The sequence below is a fragment of the Syngnathus floridae genome, chromosome 22 (genome assembly GCF_059516105.1).
Source record: "Syngnathus floridae isolate MCC-2025c chromosome 22, RoL_Sflo_1.0, whole genome shotgun sequence".
NCBI classification, from domain to species: domain Eukaryota; kingdom Metazoa; phylum Chordata; class Actinopteri; order Syngnathiformes; family Syngnathidae; genus Syngnathus; species Syngnathus floridae.
In genome coordinates, this window is record NC_142434.1 from 614465 (window position 1) to 631992 (window position 17528).

General features: G+C 52.8%; 1 protein-coding gene across 3 annotated transcripts; it reads right to left on the reverse strand.

Annotated features, from left to right (window-relative positions):
- Window positions 1–743: 743 nt before the first annotated feature.
- Window positions 744–14367, reverse strand: plxnb2a.1 (plexin b2a, tandem duplicate 1). Of its 3 annotated transcripts, none has more exons than XM_088366734.1 (41): window positions 14106–14367; window positions 12036–12096; window positions 10108–10622; window positions 9712–10038; window positions 9475–9613; window positions 9251–9396; window positions 9000–9179; window positions 8805–8939; window positions 8630–8730; window positions 8432–8558; window positions 8183–8345; window positions 7939–8050; window positions 7758–7869; window positions 7515–7616; window positions 7348–7443; window positions 6894–6981; window positions 6644–6807; window positions 6423–6571; window positions 6213–6348; window positions 6010–6146; window positions 5749–5931; window positions 5563–5674; window positions 5297–5503; window positions 5132–5215; window positions 4969–5064; window positions 4759–4895; window positions 4597–4697; window positions 4312–4538; window positions 3999–4247; window positions 3771–3917; window positions 3578–3655; window positions 3420–3498; window positions 3243–3343; window positions 3091–3172; window positions 2867–3018; window positions 2619–2779; window positions 2411–2558; window positions 2281–2345; window positions 2125–2200; window positions 1976–2050; window positions 744–1899 (listed from the first exon to the last, which is right to left on the reverse strand). In XM_088366734.1, the coding sequence occupies exons 3-41, from the start codon at window positions 10615–10617 to the stop codon at window positions 1795–1797; spliced, it is 5589 nt and encodes a 1862-aa protein (XP_088222860.1). In that variant the 5' UTR covers window positions 10618–10622; window positions 12036–12096; window positions 14106–14367; the 3' UTR covers window positions 744–1794. The 3 variants fall into 3 exon arrangements, with proteins under 3 accessions (XP_088222860.1, XP_088222858.1, XP_088222861.1); XM_088366732.1 differs by having other exon boundaries at window positions 14098–14367; XM_088366735.1 differs by lacking the exon at window positions 12036–12096 and having other exon boundaries at window positions 14098–14367.
- Window positions 14368–17528: the final 3161 nt, after the last annotated feature.

Sequence of the window (17528 nt, forward strand, 5' to 3'; positions counted from 1 at the left end):
GACGCGAATATTCGTTTTGGGTTCCCTCAATTTGCCCATAAGATAGCAAAAGTGTACCGTATGTCGCCCTCTGCTGGTCATAAATGAGAAATGCTCCCGTTGATAAATTCCGGGAATCCAAAACAAATGTGCGAGCCGTTTCTTATTTGTATGTAGTGCTGTATTATATTTTTGGTTAGAAATTAAAATCAATCTTCCTCTTTTCAAGCTTTCCAAGCAACAGTTTGCGATTAAAACGCAAAATGTTAGAATAAAAACAATCAAATTAAACCACTCTTTTACTTTTTTAACTTATAATTATCGATATGAGGCAAGTGTAGGCTAATATATATATATTTTTTCGAGAACATTTTTATTTCTATTTTCTAGTCACCTTGCACACTTCACTTGGGTCATAGTTGCCCATTCTTCCTTGCAGACTTGCACAAGTTTAATACGATTGTTGTTGTCACTTGCTGTGAATAAAAATAAACTACAATAATAAAGTTAATAAATCAAGAACTCTATCTTAAGGCTGTTACAATTTCTGGACTCCTTTTAAATGTCATTGAACAGTTGCAATGCAAGCGTACATATTTTGCATTGTATTTCTATTTTCCCCCCCAAAATTGTTTTTCCAAGCACCTCAGATAATATTTGTCAAACGTCTGGCTTCCTGTTACACCTGATGTATCGCTTCATCACTCATTCTTCTTGGCATAGAAACAAGTGGATGGCGCCAGAGACTGCTTTGAAAACTCATGTCGACATAAACATTTTTATTTCATTGGAGATTTGGAGCCTACAAGTGGAAGAACATCTTATGGCCATTTGGCCCATCCAAACACTTTTGTTCCCTAAACATATCATCAGGGAGCAAAGTGGATGGATCCCCTGACAAGAAATGCAAATTGTGGCCATTGCACTCAAAATACTCCACTTACGCTAATTAAGAAATTGTGGCCAGAAAATACTGTTTTGTGGTCACAAAAAAAGTCGAACAAACGGAGCGCACCTTCATTACCAAGTGAAGTTGCCCATGAAAATACAAGTCATCTGGATTTTGTGCACAGGTTCCATCTACAATCTAATATCCATCCATCCATCCATCCATCCATCATGTCTGCGAGCGTGCTCTTCACCCAGACACGTCCGTACCGCTTTCTTCTATTACATTCACAGCCTCAAAATGAGTCGACGTACACAAACGGGTCACAAACACATTCGAGAGCAAGTTGCTAGCTCCACTTGAAGGCACTCCATGGTGGCAAAAAAAAACAAAAAACATTCCACTCACCTAAATGAAGTCCGTGAGGCTGCAGGATATGACATAGGGAATTAAAAAAAAAAAAGAAGACATTTTGTGGCCACAAAATGCATGTTTGTGAGTCTGAGGCTACGTGTAACTTTGTTTGCTTTGACCAGCCCTAAAAAAATCGAACAAATGCGTGTCAAGAGCTCCTAAATGCGTCTGAATATCAGAACCGACCAAGAAAACCTTCAAAGTGTCACATTTCAAAGATATAAAAAAAAAAAAAAAAAAAGTACCACAGAGCCGATTCATATAAAATAAACAAAAGTGCACGTGAAAAAAGATCACGACTCAGTCTTGATTCAACATAGCGTGTTTTGGTTTCACCGTTTTCCAGTCCGAGGCATCGTCACACTTGAGGCGCTTTGTGTTGGTTGCTGTGACTTATTGGGAAGGCAGGCAGGCGCCTCACACGCGGGATCAAAAGGACCATGGGCCAGCGCAGAGTTCTGATTGGTCCAAAATACCTCAGTGGCTTCTTCATGATTTTTCCTTCGGACTTTTCAAAGATCCGTCACTTTGTTCTCCAGGGCGGCGGCGATCTGCTGCAGTCGTAGCGTCAGCTGGCGGTTCTGGGCGGCCGGGTCTTCGTCCAGGGACCGAATGATCTGCCAGAGAAACGGGAAAGGCGTCAAAGCTTCTCCGACGCCGCCGGCGTGAGCCGAGCCAGAGCAACGTTCTCACCGCGTCGTAGTATTTGCTGGCGTACTGGTACAGCTGATGCAAGGCCAGCTGCGTGTTCAGCTCGTCCGTGTGTTGCTGCACACACACATGTGCGCACTGTCACATCAATACACGCAGGAGCAGGCGCAGGCGCAGGTGCACGTACGTACCCTGGACACCTCAGCAAGGTATGTGTTCATGTCCTGGTCGCTGACGGGAACCATCTGCCGGATTCCTTTGTAGTAACTGCCCAGGACAAATGTGGAACATGAACGCGCGTGTGTGTGTGTGTGTGAGAGCTCTTTTGGCGTACGCGTGTGACTCACTCGTCCACCATCTTCTTGTAGGTGGAGATCTCCTTGGCGTAGAGCAGCTTGTTGCTCGGCGACTCCTAGAGGGCCAAACGCAAGCAGATGTCGACAAGCTGCAAAGATGGAGCGTCGGAGCCACGCGTACCCGGCTGAGTTTGTGCTCGGTCTTGGTGCAGGCGTCCATGAAGGTCTGGGCGATGACGTGCAGCGAGGCGTCCACCACCTCGTTCACGTGCACGTCAAAGACGAAGTGGGGGTTGCGCAGGATGTTCACCCAAAAGCGCAGCGGCAGGCTGAGGACGAGCTCACGGTTAAAGGCGGGTTTGTCGCGAGGGGTGAGCCGGCGGCGCCACCTGTTGGTCTTCCAGATGTGCAGCGTCTCCTCGTCCACGTTGTCGTGCCGCAGCGCCTGCTCGTCCAGGAAGTCGAAGAAGTACTTGACGGGAGGTGGGACGGCGGCGCTGGAGCACAGAACGCTGCGGAAGAAGTCGTCCACAAACTGCTGCAACGTGCCCTGCGGAGGCGCGGTCCAGCCAGCGTTAGGCGCCCAGCGAGCGAGCGAGCGAGCGAGCCAGCGCAACCATTGGCTCGGGTTCCGCACCTTGACGGAGAGCAGGCGGGTCAGGTAAATCTCCGTGATGGCTTTGGTCATGGACTTGTCCTTCATGCTGCCTCGCTTGGACTTGACCTCGTCCAGCTCGTCGGCCGCCCGCACCAGGTGGAAGGTGTTGTCGTCCTCCAGCAGGGCGTTCCCTGCCGCCGCCGCCGCCGCACGGTTAGCCAGTCCCATCGGGACGCGCGAGCCTAGCACAGGCGCATGCTTACGCTCTTCAAAGTTGTCCGGGTGCTGGTGGAAGGACTGCGTGTGCAAAACCTTGGACAGAACCAGCGTGGCGTTGTCCCGAACCTGCCCGGAGCACACACACGCGATGTCATCGCTCGGGGTCGCGTGATGACATCATCACCAATATTCTTACGTTGTAGTGAGCCAGAGTGTTGAGTCTCTTCCAGCGTCCTTCCTTCTGTGACGTCAGGTCAAGGTCGGACAGAATCTGACCCGTGGAGCCGGGACGCCACTCTGGACCGTAACGATTCAATCGATCAAAAACGCTGCTCGGCAATCAATCAATCAATCATTCAATCGATGAGATTACCGAGCGCCACACTCTCCACTTTCGGCCTCTGCGAGTACGGAAGATTCCTGTACACTTGATCGATGATCTTCTCCTTCACCTGTGCAGTGGAGCAAACGTCCGTCCGTCAATGAAAAGTAAGGAGCCAATCAAATGAAGGAGAAGTTCCAATGGACCACCTGAGAAATGGTGTCACAGTTCAGAACCTTCACCGGCGTCACATCTGGACCTTCCCCGTGCACCAGCACCTGCAGGGTCTAAAAACAAACAAAGGTTAGCTTGCCTATGGGCTTTTGTTTGATACGTTAGCCTTAAGCTAGCGGCCAACGTTTTGTTTGAAGGGTCCAATTTCTGTGGAAAAGTGCGACTGACCAGCACGGAATACTCCACGTCGTCTCCCAGGAGCCCCGTGTCGTTGAGCGTGTATTTGGCCTTCTTGACCTTGGCGTCCACAGGTCCTTTCTCCACCTGGTGCTTGAGCGCCTTCAACAGCTTATAAAGTGGCTCACCGGCGCTATCCTGCAACACGCCAAAATTGCGCGGCGCCGTCAAGTGGCTATGCTAACACAAATTGTGCGTGCGTGCGCGCGCGCGCTTCACCCTGAGGAACTGGTAGAGACAGACGGACATCCAGTTGCACAACATCCTCTCCACCACCGTCTCCGACCTCCTGAGCATGAGCTTGGGGTTCTTATTGTTCACGTGCTCGTCGATGAGCTCCAGGAGGAGCGTCCTGGTGATGTCGGTGTAGTAGACCAGCTTGCCGTGCAGCGCCACCGTCAGGAGGGAGGCAAAATCGCCGCGGGCGCGCGCGTTGAAGTCCGGCTGGCTCTCCAGCGTGTGGATGAACTACGGAAGATAAAGAAAAGCCGCTCCAAAGCTGCTCCACAGCCAAACGGGAAGCGTGACTGACGTTGACGAGGAAGGGCTTGCTGTTGAGCAGGTTGGAGAACTGGTTGAGAGCCTGCGTGACGATGGCCCTGCGGGACTCGGGGAAGCGCACGCGTCCCGCCAGCACCGAGGCGGCGCCGTCCTTGGAGGGCAGGAAGAGGTTGCGGTCCGTGTACGTCTTGTAGTCCAGGAAGGGGATGCGCGCTTCGCTCAGCTCGCTGGTCTGGTCCTCCATCTCCATCATCAGGTCTGAAAGGCCACACCGTCATTTTCTCGATCTTCTCAAGGTCACGTGTTTGGAGCCTACCTGTGAACTCCTTTTTGCAGCGATCTCTCACGCTCTCCTCCAAATTCTCCAGCTGATGCTTGACCTTCTCGTACTCGCGCTCGGCCTGCTGACTCTTCCTCCTGCGGCGAGAGGAAGTGAGTCGCCGGCGGTGGCGGCGGCGGCGAGGTGCGGCGCGCTCACCTGTAGCAGTAGACGGACACGGCGATGAAGAGCAGCATGGGCACCACGACGGCGGGGATGATGATGGCCAGGGGGATGTCGTCCTTCCACGCGTAGTAGACGGAGCCCACCACCCACTCACCGTGACCGAACTTCACCTGGACGAGGACGCGTCACGCGGGCGGGCGGCACGTCCAAAGGGTCACTCACGCGTAGCGAGCGAGTGCTTACCACCAGCTCCAGAGGGTCGTTGGCAGCATCTCGCCGTTGGCGTTTAGATCGAGCGCGGGGCTGAGACGACGGCGCGTCCAGGATCAACTTGTCGTCCTGTCGCCGTCCACAAGGGGGCGTGACGTCTCATCGCAAGTCCAGAAGGCGCAAATGGGCTCCTTACCTGAAGGATGCTGACGTTGCAGAAAGCGTCCCCGACGAAGGCTTGCGCCTCCAGCGCCGTCATGGCCTTGGCGAAGCCTCGACCCTGCGCTCGGCAGAAGGAGCCGCCGCCGCCGCCGCGTCAATGACGAGCGCGGACGGCAAAGGCGGACGAGCGCTGACTCACGGTGACGATGATGACGCTGGTCTCGGTGATGACGGTCTTGGGGAGCTCGTTGAAGGTGGGGTCGGGGTGGTAGCTGAAGGCCTTGAGCTCCTCCTCGGCGTCGTCCAGCAGCAGGACGGTGCGCAGCGTGCGGCTGTCGCTCCAGATCACCGCCGGCGACAGGAACTCCAGCACGCTGTCGTTCTTGCTCAGCGACTCCTGCGCAAACTGGAGACAAAAGCTTCAGGCCCCCACGGCGAGACGGAGGACGCTCGACGTCGGGTTACCTCGACGCTGGCGTTGTCCTGCGAGAAGTCATCGGCGACGGGCACCGCCTTCAACGTGGCCCTCTGGATCAGATGGAAGCCGCTTCCCGTCACGACGATGCGCCGCCCGCCGCTGAGCCAGCGACAAAAGCTCACGCAAAGCGCTAAAGAGCACAAAGCCGGACGGCGTCCGAGGCAGCCGCTCACCACACAAAGCTGGACTTGGGCGAGTAGTCGGCGATCTTGGGGTTGTCGGCGTACTGGAAGGCCGCCGCCACCTCCTTGCTGGTGTTGCGCCCGTAGTACACCTTCACCGCCAGCGGGTCGGACGGAACCTTGGGCCCGCGGTATTTTCCCGTCTTACACGTGATGATGTCGCCGAAGGACAGACTGACGGGGAAGCAAACGTGGATTTTGCCGCTTGCACGTCGAAGCTTCTCCAAACGTTCTTTCTCAACGGGCGCTCACACTCGACACGGGACTCCGCCCACCGAGACGCTGACATCATCTTTGGAGGCCGTGTCCAGGTCTCGCCCAGTGATGGTGATGACGGTGCCGCCGGCCGCCGGGCCTTTGGCGGGACGCACCGCGTCCGGCTTGGGGTCCTGAACAAAAGGGACACCGGCTTTTCACTCTGCGTGCACAACGAGACGGCGATCTGGTGGACTCACCCGATAGGTGAAGACCACCTGAGACCTTCCCGTGCGCTCTCCGTCCACCTCCACCTCCACCACGCCGCTGTTGCTCGACTCCACCGGCAGGTCGGACGGCGGCGGGCGCTTGGCCGGCCCGATCTCGCACACCACGCTGACGGCGAAACCGAAGATGCTCAGATGTAACGCTTGAACAGGGGGGTGAGGACTTTTTCTGTCCATCAATACCTGGTGGAGACGGAATATTTGTCTTGCAGGTGGCGACACTCCACGCCGGCCACGCTGATGCGCTTGACGTCGGCCTGCTTGATGCCCATGTTGGAACCTCTGATGGTCACCGAGATGCTGCCGTTCAGCGGCCCGAAGCGAGGGACGATCTGAAAAGCGCAACCGTCCCGATCAAAGCGCGCAGGAAGGCGGGGGTGGGAAAAGCGAAGGCGTCGCCTTACGTCGGTAATCTGAGGGGCGGGGCATAAGGCGGGCGGTGGCGCCGGACACAAGTGGCGGTAGACGCAGGCCCGCGAGGCGGCGCACCACACGCACTGGTACTTGGCGTGGGCGTGCTTGCACAGGCTGCAGTCGCCTCGGGACACCGAGCAGTTGTACACCGTCACTGTCAAACGCACCGAGACGCACGCGTTGAAGATGGCGGCGGCGGCGGTGGGGACATTTTCCCGCCAACCTTCCCCCCTCCCTCACCTGTGAGCGTGCTGTCAATCTTGCGCTTGGTGTCCCGTTCGATGACATGGAAGGAAACGTTCACCTCCTGCCGTTTGCTGTAGGAAAACTGCCCACGCGTGCACACACACACACACACAATCGGAAATGCAATCCATCACAGAGATTTGGGAGCGGACGATGGACGACTCGGCATTTTCTCGCAAAGGTCGGCTCATCCGTCAAAGCGGAATAACAGCAAACCCCAAAAAAAGTCAAACGGCCGTTTGCCCGCTTAGCGAGGCGGACGGTGAAGAAAAGAGCTTAAAGTCGTGTCAGCCCGCAGGGGGCGCTGTCGCATCACTTTTCATTTTTCAAGCCTATTAGTTATTCTAAGCATCGCGGTGCCGGATGAAAAGTAAATAGACTCTGGAAATATGAATGTCAACAGAGTCCAAGTTCAAATAAAAGCAGAAGAACTTCTGGAGGCGGTTACCTCATATCCTCGAAATCGAAAGTTGGAGCCGGGCTCCTGCATCACCTCCTCCTCCGTTTCCTTCATCAGCTCCGTGCCCATCACGAATTTGCGGCCCTGACGGCGACATCCATTATTAATCTTCGGCAAAGCTCGACCCATTTCGCTCAAACGAGCGGCGTCCTCACCGAGTAGATGTCGAGGTTGCTTCCCCGGAAGCTGATGGGGACCTCGAAGCCCACGGGGATCAGCTGCGGCTCCGGAGACTCGAACTGAGGACAGCGCTCCGGCTTGGACCGGCGCAAAGACAACAAGGTCAAATTCGCTCGTACGCCGTTGCAAAGGAAGGAAGGAAGGAAGGAAGGAAGGAAGGAAGGAAGGAAGGAAGGAAGGAAGAAAGGAAGGAAGGAAGGAAGGAAGGAAGGTCCAACCTGTTGAGGTTTGATGATGTGGCCGGCGTCCGCCGCGCCGTCCGCGTCGCTGCATCGGTGCTCTCGAGCGTTCCACTGGCAGCCCCACTCGCTGGTCACGCACGAGATGCACCTGAAAGGCACGGACGCGTTCAAGCACAAACGAAGACATACGGGTGGCTGCGTTTGCGAGTGGGCTCACGGCGTGTTGGGATTCTTCCGGACCGTCGCCGAACAGTTGTAGAAGCGATATTGTCCCGACGTCACCACGATCTTGTCGTTCACCATAATTTGCACGGGGATCGACACGTAGTCTGAACACACGGGCAAATGCCTGGCATAAGCGACCATCTGCTGGTGTCCCTCAAGGTTCTCTCTTACAGCCACTTTCAAACTCACTAAGCGGGTCAAAGTCGTTCCTTTCCGAGAAATGCCGTCCCGCTTACCTTGATGCTCGGGCGTGGGCGGGATGTCCGCGGGGTCCGGCAGGGAACAGATGACGACGGCCGGGCTGCCCATCACCACGCCGCCGCTGAGGGACCCGTTGAAGAGGCAGCGCAGCCTGTCCGACGGCCGGAGCCGCGGCAGCGCCGGAACGCTGATGTCCACCTGGGGAAGGACAAGCAAGCCACGGTCGCTTGGTGGCTTTGGGCGCCGCCGCGTCCCCCCCCCCCCCCGTCAAAATACGGCCGTACCTGCTGCGTCTTGTGGCAGCTGAGGCTCGGCGGGTCGAAGGCCCGAATCTCCACGCACTGCTGATTGGGCGACCACAGCCACGTGTTCTCCACCGACGACCTGCCGCACTCCTGCTGCCTGGTGCACCTGCGACGGACGAGTGAGGCGCAAAGCTAAAGCGCTAAGCTAAGGCGCTAAGCTAAAGCGCTTTGGCCTACCTTCCCTCCAAAACACACCAGCCGCAGTAGGGATCCTTGAGGGACATGCAGGACTGGCAGTCCTTCTTCAGGTGGCACGACTGCACGGGAACCTTGGACATCTAAATTCATGACACGGCGATAAAGACCAACGTTGGTTGTCACCGACGACAGAGGTGTGAAATGCGGACAGCACCTTCTTCCCGCTGGCGATGTACAAGTGCTGCAGCTGAGAATCCAGCAGCAGGTCCTTGTTGACTTTGTCGCCCGTCACTTCGTTGGACGCCCGCCCGTAAAGCTCCGGGTGGGCCGACAGATGCAACTTGAGCACCTGGAAAACAAAACGGAAACGTTTTTTTTGTTGAACAAAGACAAATTGAGCGTGACGTACTTCTCCGTTGGCCGTGCCCAGGAAGGCCACGGCGTGGCCCATCTCCACGGAAACGGCCACGGCGGTCATGACGCCCTTGCGGATCAGGGAGGGCTCGGCCACCAGGGCCACGTTGGCTTTGCCGGCCAGGGGCGACGGCAGGAACTCGGCGCCGCACTTGTACTTGGCCACCATATTGTGCTGAGGTCGGCAGAAAAGCAACAACGACAAAAATGACACCGTGTCAAAGCGCTAACTCTCCCAAGGCTTACCTGATTGTTGCTGCTGCACGGACCGCCCGACTTGGTGGAGTACGGCGAGTAGACGGCCGGACTGTCGTGGATGAGGCCGCCGTCGCTGTAGCAGGCGCCGATGATCTCCAGCAGCCTGGTGTTGATGGCGCGCAGCGGGTACATGCCTGGCAAACACAGCAAGGAGCACGACACTCAAGTTGCCGGCGGTAGCGGCGCTTTGGCGATCAGGAAAGGAGACCTACACATGGCCGAGATGCTCGGGTTTTCGTCCGAAGTGAAGGTGACAAAGAGAACCTTGTCGGAAGCCAGGATGTGCCCGTACTTGCCCGACCGCGTCAGATTCTGAGCCAAAACCTCGCCCGGTGTCGCCACGTAGGCGGCCTGCGGGAGAACGTGGCAACAGAAACCATTAAGACCACTGCCACTGACGGACGGAGTCGGAGTGCAAGCGGCTTGCTCAAAAGAAGCCAAATACGGACCTGAACTTTATTGAAGCGGTTGTCGGCGCTGCAGTTGAGCTGCAGCTCCGTGTACGAGTAGTAACTCTGGTCGTCCTCGCACATCCGCGAGATGAAGGTGAAGTTCTTGGTGTCCTGCACGCCCAGCGTGCGCGAGAACAGGAAGTAGACGAAAGCGCCGTCCTTAAAGGCGAAGCGAAAGTCGTGCAGGTAGCGCAGCACAAAGGGGTTGGCCTGCACGGCCGAGGCGTCGATGATGTTCTCGAAGATGTTCCACTCGCCGTAGTCCCGCAGGATGCGCGTGGAGATCAGCTTGGTGCTGTCGTGGCTGCCGTAGCCTTTAGCGACCTAGCGTTGGGGCGGGAGGAGCATTCAGGTGGCCAGTTGCCAAACAATTTGACTGGAATGGCTCCTCACCAGGAAGACGGTGAAGTTGTCTCTCTCCTTGGTGAAGTAGGACATGACGCCCACCACCGAGACGCTTTCCTCGGTGCTCACCACGTACGACTTCTCGCCTTTGTTGTCGCTGAAGTAGATGACGTGCTCCACGTTGCTGAGGTTGCGCAGCGAGCAGATGCCCCTGAAGATGCTGCCGCACACCACCAGCCTGTCCTCGGCGCCGTGCACCAGGAGAAGCTTGTTGTGGTTGTCCGTCTCGGCCGCGTCCTCGCAGGAGTCCGTCACGGGCGGCGTGCACTGCCGGTTGTCCCGCCGGGGTCCCGTCTCCACGCGGGCTTCGGCCACAAGGTCGGCCGACAGCTGGTAGAGGGCGTTGACGGCGCCCACGTACAGCCGCCCCGTGCGGGGGTCTTGGACCACGTTATTGATGAGCGTGTCCGAGTGGAACTCAGGGTTCTTGGCGCAGGAGACGCAGAGGAGCACGCTCGCCGCGGTGACCAGGAAGGGCCACGCCCAGCGGCGCGCCATCGCAACTGCTCAAAGATAAACAGACAAGAGGAGGTCTGATTTGAAGTCGGAGCAGTACATCTTCAACACGCGGGGACTAATTTGTCCGAAGAAAACGACGAGCGCGTGAAATGAAAACCCGACAGAGGACACAATGGTGCCAGCGGGGAACAGCCGGGCCGGGCACAAAGAGCCGAGCCAGCCCGCGGGACAAAGAGGGCCCGACACTGATGACACCGCCATCAAACTGGAGCCAACTGATCTTTCCATCGATGTTCTTCTATCACTTACAATAAAAATGGTTCGCAGATGACGTCCGCAAACAAAAAGCACGAGAAGCAAGAAATAAATAAATAAAGGGCTCTACAAAATGCTTGAGGAATGCGCTTGCCCGGCCGGGATGACAGCGGGGAGAGGAAGTCCACTTCCTGCGTGGATGGCCGTCAACAACTTCCTGAGAGAGCCTCTTTGGGAGGTCACGACCCGGGTGGGTGGGTGGGGGCTTATTGCAAGCAGAACTTTGTCGCGCCTTCCCAAGAGACTCGCTGTCTGTTTTGGAAAGTTAAAGGCTGCTTTTCACAAAGTCTAGCAGCCATCCCTAGGCTTTCAAGGCCAGAAGGTGGCGCTAGAGGCACCAACCTCACAGACCACATGGTGCAGAGATTCAAACGCAACGTTCGGAGCGCCGCTTCAAAAAGCCCGCAACCCGAGGCCTTTCTGACCACTTGGCAAAGCCCAAAACTTTTCCTTTGGTGCCGCTGACCTCATTCTGCAGCCCGCGTGTGGGCGACATACGGCTTCCTAATGAGCAATTTACATAATTAACACAGAGAGGCATGGCGAGCTGCCCCCCCCCCCCCCCCCCCCCCGACGTTTGCGTTGACGGCAGCTGACAAGCGACGCGGAGGAGGTCCGCAAAGCCCAGCATCTTGTGGGAACGTTTTGCAAATGACACACGCGCACAAATGCGCATTAGCCCATGCCGACACGCTTTAATGCCAGTTGGCAGCCGGCGGCGGGACACACGCAGATCACAGCGGTGGTGGCGGCGGCTGACTCATTCGCTTGGGATGAGACAAGCGTTCAAAATAAACAACACACACACACAAAAATGCTTTTTGCTGACACGGCAACTTTCAACTTGTCAGCTCCTGAGCCACGCACGAGCTGGTGCATGTTTGGACTAATGGGGGGGGGGGGGGGGGGGAAACCCAAATACGGCGGCAAAGCACTACTTTGTCTAAGTGAAACTCTTGGGTTCAAACAGCCATGGGAACCTTCTGTGGGCCAAAGTGAAAAGTGATCCCGGCGAGACGTGACAGGCAAGAAAAAAAAAAAGGGAAGGAAAAGAAAAGAGGAAAAAAAAAAAGCTGCGCCAGAAGAAAAGACCACCATTTAAGGACGCGGGGGAGACTTGTTAAAAAATAAATCCCACTCACCTGCTCACTTTTGGGGCGGGATGAGCTCCAGGGACATCAAGTGACTCGGCCCCTCCCCTTCCTGACACACACAAACAGCAAAAAGGTCCATTCCACCCAAATCTCATCCACAAGCAAAATATCGTGGGAATGTTACTTCAGTTTTACAAAGCAAGACAGTCAGATTTTAACGAGCGCATTCATTCTCGTAAGCAAAATGGTAGCCTAGCACTACTTTTGTCCGATTTAGGAGGGGGCCATTTTGGAATGTTGACATAATAGTTTGAGTTGCCGCTCAGCGCCAGCGTTTAAGATGTCGCCAAGTCACATTATTGGCAGCTGGGCAGCGCTTCAAAAGATGTGGCGAGTATCTCAAAGCGCCATCCGCTTGCTGACATCACACATGGCTCAACTTAAGAGGCCAAAGTGCTCCTAGCTTCTTTTTTTCCCCCCCAAAACAGCTTGAAGACATCACGTTAGCGTTAGCGAAGCGCCTCAAACGCGCACTTGCGTTTACAACCGTGACGCTCAATGCACGAGCAAGATTTTTTTTTGCTCCAGTCGGCCTTGAAAAATTCACACGCAACTGTCAGATGACAGATGACTGTTGTGCGTGGCAAACATACTCACACTACGAGGGGGTTGAAGGTCACAAGGCAAGTCTCCTTCCATGCAAACACGACCCTTGAACATTTGCAGGAAAACCAAATAAGGGACAAACACACACACACACACACACACGCCACTAATGTGCAAACACACAAAGGCTCACACTTCCCTTTTTTGTGCTAAGGGCCAACGTGTTGCCATTCTAAAAATTCTCCTAGTGCTGGACTAGTAGCACATGAATGCTAACTAGCGTGGCATCGAGTCAAAGCGGCGTTGTGGAAGCAAAGCGAGAGGGAACCGTCCTCTGACCTCGGCGACCTTGCTGCCCGCTCGCTTCCTGTGTGACAAAAGTTGCCAGTGTTCCGTCTTGCATCATTTTCCTCATCTTGTCCGTCGCAAAAACAACTGCTGGATGCCGAATTGTCATCGCATGACTCACCTCAAAAAAGAAAAACATAAAGTACAGTAGGGAGTAGACTCCTACTGCACCAGTCCAGCAACTCACAAATTCAAACCACATTTTCTCATTCTTTTCATTTCTCAGTCTTTACGAAATTGACAGCCAATCATGAAAGCCACATTTTCAGATTGGACACCACATCCACCACCGTCTAGTCACCAGATTGTGCATATTTCACAAGTGGCCGAAAAGCCAAAGATGGGGAGTCTCTGTCACCCATCAGAGCAAAAAGGACAGTCCTTATCTGGCCCACATTCCTATCCATTTCTTTTTTTTAAACTACGTGACAACTTGCTGCTCTTTTAAGGATTTTATTGGCATTTTATTGAGCGATGTGGAGTGGTGCAATCAAGTGAGGTGTTGGCTTTCTCTTTGCAGACTTGCTCAACAGGATCAGCCCACGGAGCCTGTGAGAGGCTCCAGATGTTCTGCGTACTGATTGGTCCCAGACACATTCCACTCGTCCCCTCGTGCCAGATCGGCTTGAAGGAAAAAAAAAACAAAAACGCACGCATCTAGGTCGCCTTGTGAAACAGCAGGCAAGGCGCCTGCACCTCCAGGTTGGCGTGCTGCACATAACCCAAAGCAAAGCAAAGTAAAGCAAAGTAAAGCCATCGGTATTCGTGCCGAAGTTCACACCACAAGAGATCGCAGGCAAACAGCAGCAAAAACAAACGAAAGGCAGCAGCAAAAACAAACGAAAGGCAGCAGCAGCCGCTCCTTGCGTTAAAAGTAGCAGCACCTGTCCAAAAGATCATCATACACGCTCGCACCATGCACTTCAAAAGGTCCAACGCATGCCGGAAATTCCACATTTCTCACTAGTTGGTGGATCAGCTAAAGTTCGGTTCGGCGAGTCGACCGGCCCTCGGCTAAGTCCGGTTGGACACTCAATTGCATGATTTGTGCTTGGAGTACGGGGCGCCGCTCGGAGAAACTCGCCACAGTGCTCGTGGACGCGGCGCTTGAGAAGGAAGGAGCGGACTATTTACTGGACAAAGCGTGTGGACTTACCTTCGTACCGTCGTACCGTCGTCCCGTCGTCCCGTCCCGTGGTTTAGCTACTTCCAAAAGAAAAGTGCTCACATGCTGCTGCGCTGAAACAACTTCAACGACATTCCCAGGAAAAAAGAAAAGGTGAAAAATAAAGCAAGTCGTCGCGTGGTGTAACTTGGCAGCTCCCGGGTGAGGAGCATTCGCTTCGGCCACTATCTCCTGCTCTTGTGAACGTCAAGCCAACTCCGCTGAGCGAGACGAGTGTGTGGAATTGGAATTGGGATGAGGAAGAAGCATCCTCCTCTTCCTCCTCCCCGAGCTGGAGCGCCCCCGCGCGTCTGTCAAGGTGCCTTCAGGCGGCGTCGCCACTGGTCGGCCATCTTGGAACAGAAAACGCCTCTGTTGCGCTGCGCTCTAGTCGCCGGTGAGTAGGGTGATTTACTCCATTCAAATACTCGTAACTTGCCGAACTCTTGATAGTTTTACAAACGAATTGGTTTAATGCAAAGCTTAATGACATTCAGGCTGAATGTTTAACTCGTAATGTTTGAATTTGAAAGCACTTTGCAAAAAGAGATTTATAAATGTGTTTTTTTCTTTTTTCTTTTCAGTGCCGCTTTGGCCTGGCTGCTTCTGTCAAAGCCACTTAAGCGTGCTGCGGCCCCCGCTGCTAATTGAGCCTTTCTTTGCACACAGAGGAGCCTTTGTTGTCGGAGAATTAGCGCGAGGAGAAATCTTGCTTCCTAACGCTTCCATGTTGCTGGGAAGGCAGAGAAGAAGAACACACGCATGTGTTCAGGGAACAAGGTATGGAGTAAGCCCCTTTGCTCCATGATCAGACAGAGTTCAAAGGGTCAACATCAGGATCCGAGTCAAGAATTGACCTAACCCTGACCTCGCAAAACCCCAATCTAACCTGTTCCAAGTGCAAATGAGAGGTATGGAAAGCTGCTGGCCCTGAGGGCAGTTCCTTTACTCGCGGCTGCCTTTGTCTGAAAAAGACTTCCAACACCTCATTAGAACACTGCCCACAGCAGGGGTGTGTGTGTGTGTGTGTCTGTGTGTGTGTGTGTGTGTGTGTGTGTCGTTGTGTGTGCAGTGTGCACAAGGTGTCACTTATGAATGATTCATGAGCATGTAAATGAGATGGATGCAGGCACGCACACCTCAATTTGCGTGTGTGTTGGAAAGCCAGTGGACGCGGTGATAGAATCCATCATGGAAATGGAGTAAATGAAATGGTAATAATGGTCATAATATGAGAAATGAAGCTGCATTTAAATGGGATTACCGTGCTTCTAGCGTGGCAATAATGTACAATGCTTTGAATAAATACTCGGCAACACATTAGACTGAGGCTAAATGCGATTAATGTTAGGGAAGTATTATTGCATGCATTATTATTCATATTTATGCTTTCTCAGGCTGCAATACTAGTGGAGCTCAAACAATCAGAGACAAATTATAAAGGTGATGGCACATCGCGTTAAACTTGACACGAAATAAAACCTGCTTCAAATATTAACAAGTGCAATGTCTAAACACACGGAATTTTGAAATATTCCAAACAGACCAACACCAAATGTTGGTCAATGGCGCCCTCTAGCGGAGAGTAGAATACATTATTATCCCAAAATGATGCATTTGTCGCCCTCCAGTGGCTCAATGACCGCATAGCTCCAGCTCGTTATTTGTTTATAACAGGAGCGGGGGAAAGGTCAATTTTGAGGTCATTGCAGCATGGACAAAAAAAACATAAGTGCGTGTGTGTGTGTGTATTGTGTGCTGTGTGTGTATGTTGCTGGGGATGTCCACCACTTCCTGCGCAAGGGCAATTGGTCAGGCAGGCCTCAACTTTTCTCACACTGCCGACTTCAACTAAATACGCACGCACGACAAATAAAGAAGATTAAAATTAATAGAAGAACTCATTCTTAATGTATTTTTAAATAATACTGAGGATGTGAATTAAATTTGTATGCAGTGTGTACGTGTGTAAACAGAAGAAGAGGAGTGGGTGAGTGAGTGAGTGGGAGTACTATTTGTCACACCCAAGGGAGATGATCAAATTGTGTGTGCACACACACACACACACAGCCTCCCAAAATGGCTGGGGGCAGTTGAGAGTATTCTTAATCCCGTGCGGGTGTTTTCCAGTGTCTTTATCCTCCTGGATATGATGTTTCCATGGCAACAACATGAAAGTGGTAATCGGTTTATGATGCTTACATATTCAATAGTATAAAAGGACTACATTTAAGACTATGCATAATACTCCACTACTATATGTCTACATTATATCATGTATTGTATGATGCAGGATATCTCTTTTCACTTAAGTGCTGTTTATTCTTTTGTTTTACAGCGCCCCCGTCCTGCAGTGGCTTGTACGACACATTAGCGCCGTAATTTGCAGTATTTTCACATTGGTTGCGTAGAAATATGCAATAAAAAAAAAAGGGAAACGTTACTGATGTTTTTGCGTCCATTTTTTTATGAATATGAGATTATTGTGGATTCTGATGCACCTGAACGCAATTGATGGCTATTTCCGGTGTTCATCATCACCTTAAAGACGTCGGAATTCCCCATTGGCAGTACTGCATCAAGTTTGAGGTGCCAAAAGCTGCTTCTGAGCCCGGGTGAGTGTCCCCCCGTGTATGTCCCACCTCTGCTTCTCATGACGACAGTCGGAAAATGCACCTTGTGTGCAAATTGCTCCATACCAAACTTCATTGACCAAACGATCGATATAAGAGTCATGTCGTCATTACGGGATAATGCATTTCTCGATAGACGCCCCCAAAAAATATTTTTGTCATTAGAAGGTTTATATATCATCGGCATTAAAATTGGACTTTTGTAAACATGCTTATGCGCAAAATGTGGATTGAATGTAGGAGGATCTCCTTGTGTTAGGTGGACGAAAGTGAGTGATGCTAACGAGCGGGACAATTTAAAATGTGAACACGTTGGAGCTTTCCTCTCGTTGAACGTTCTCCTCGAGCATGCCGAATACAACCTTTATTCCAACAGATACAATATTTGCTGTAGTGTATGCGCGCGGCCGTATAATTATTTGTAAACGCAAGCGTCATCAAATCGATCCATTTCAGAATGGAGTTTGGACTGTGTCCAGCTATAACGCTCATTTAAGCCAAATTCCACGATGGTGTCACAGATGTGCAAATGAAATACTACAATAAATGGCATCGTTGGGGTTTCTGCTCTAGATTTCTCAATCGTATTAATATTTATGAATTTGTGATTTTCCCAAATGGACCAATTAACATTTGTTGAGCTGCCAACAAGAGAGCGATCTTCCTTTAAATTATATTTGCATTAGAAGCGCAACACAACCCTCTCCCCTCCCCTCCCAGTCGTAAAGTTTTGGAAATCTGATCGTCGACGTCGCGTCAAGGTAGCAGGAGTTAAACCCAATTTAAGTG

What these genes read in the sequence shown, in the direction of transcription:
- plxnb2a.1 (XM_088366734.1), bottom strand. Translation starts at nt 10,617, where the DNA reads ATGGCGCGCCGCTGGGCGTGGCCCTTCCTGGTCACCGCGGCGAGCGTG. An exon ending in CGGAAGAATCCCAACACGCC is followed by an intron (nt 7,870 to 7,938) that starts GTGAGCCCACTC and finishes CGTGCCTTTCAG; the next exon opens with GTGCATCTCGTGCGTGACCA. An exon ending in ACACTCTGGCTCACTACAAC is followed by an intron (nt 3,173 to 3,242) that starts GTAAGAATATTG and finishes TGCTCCGGGCAG; the next exon opens with GTTCGGGACAACGCCACGCT.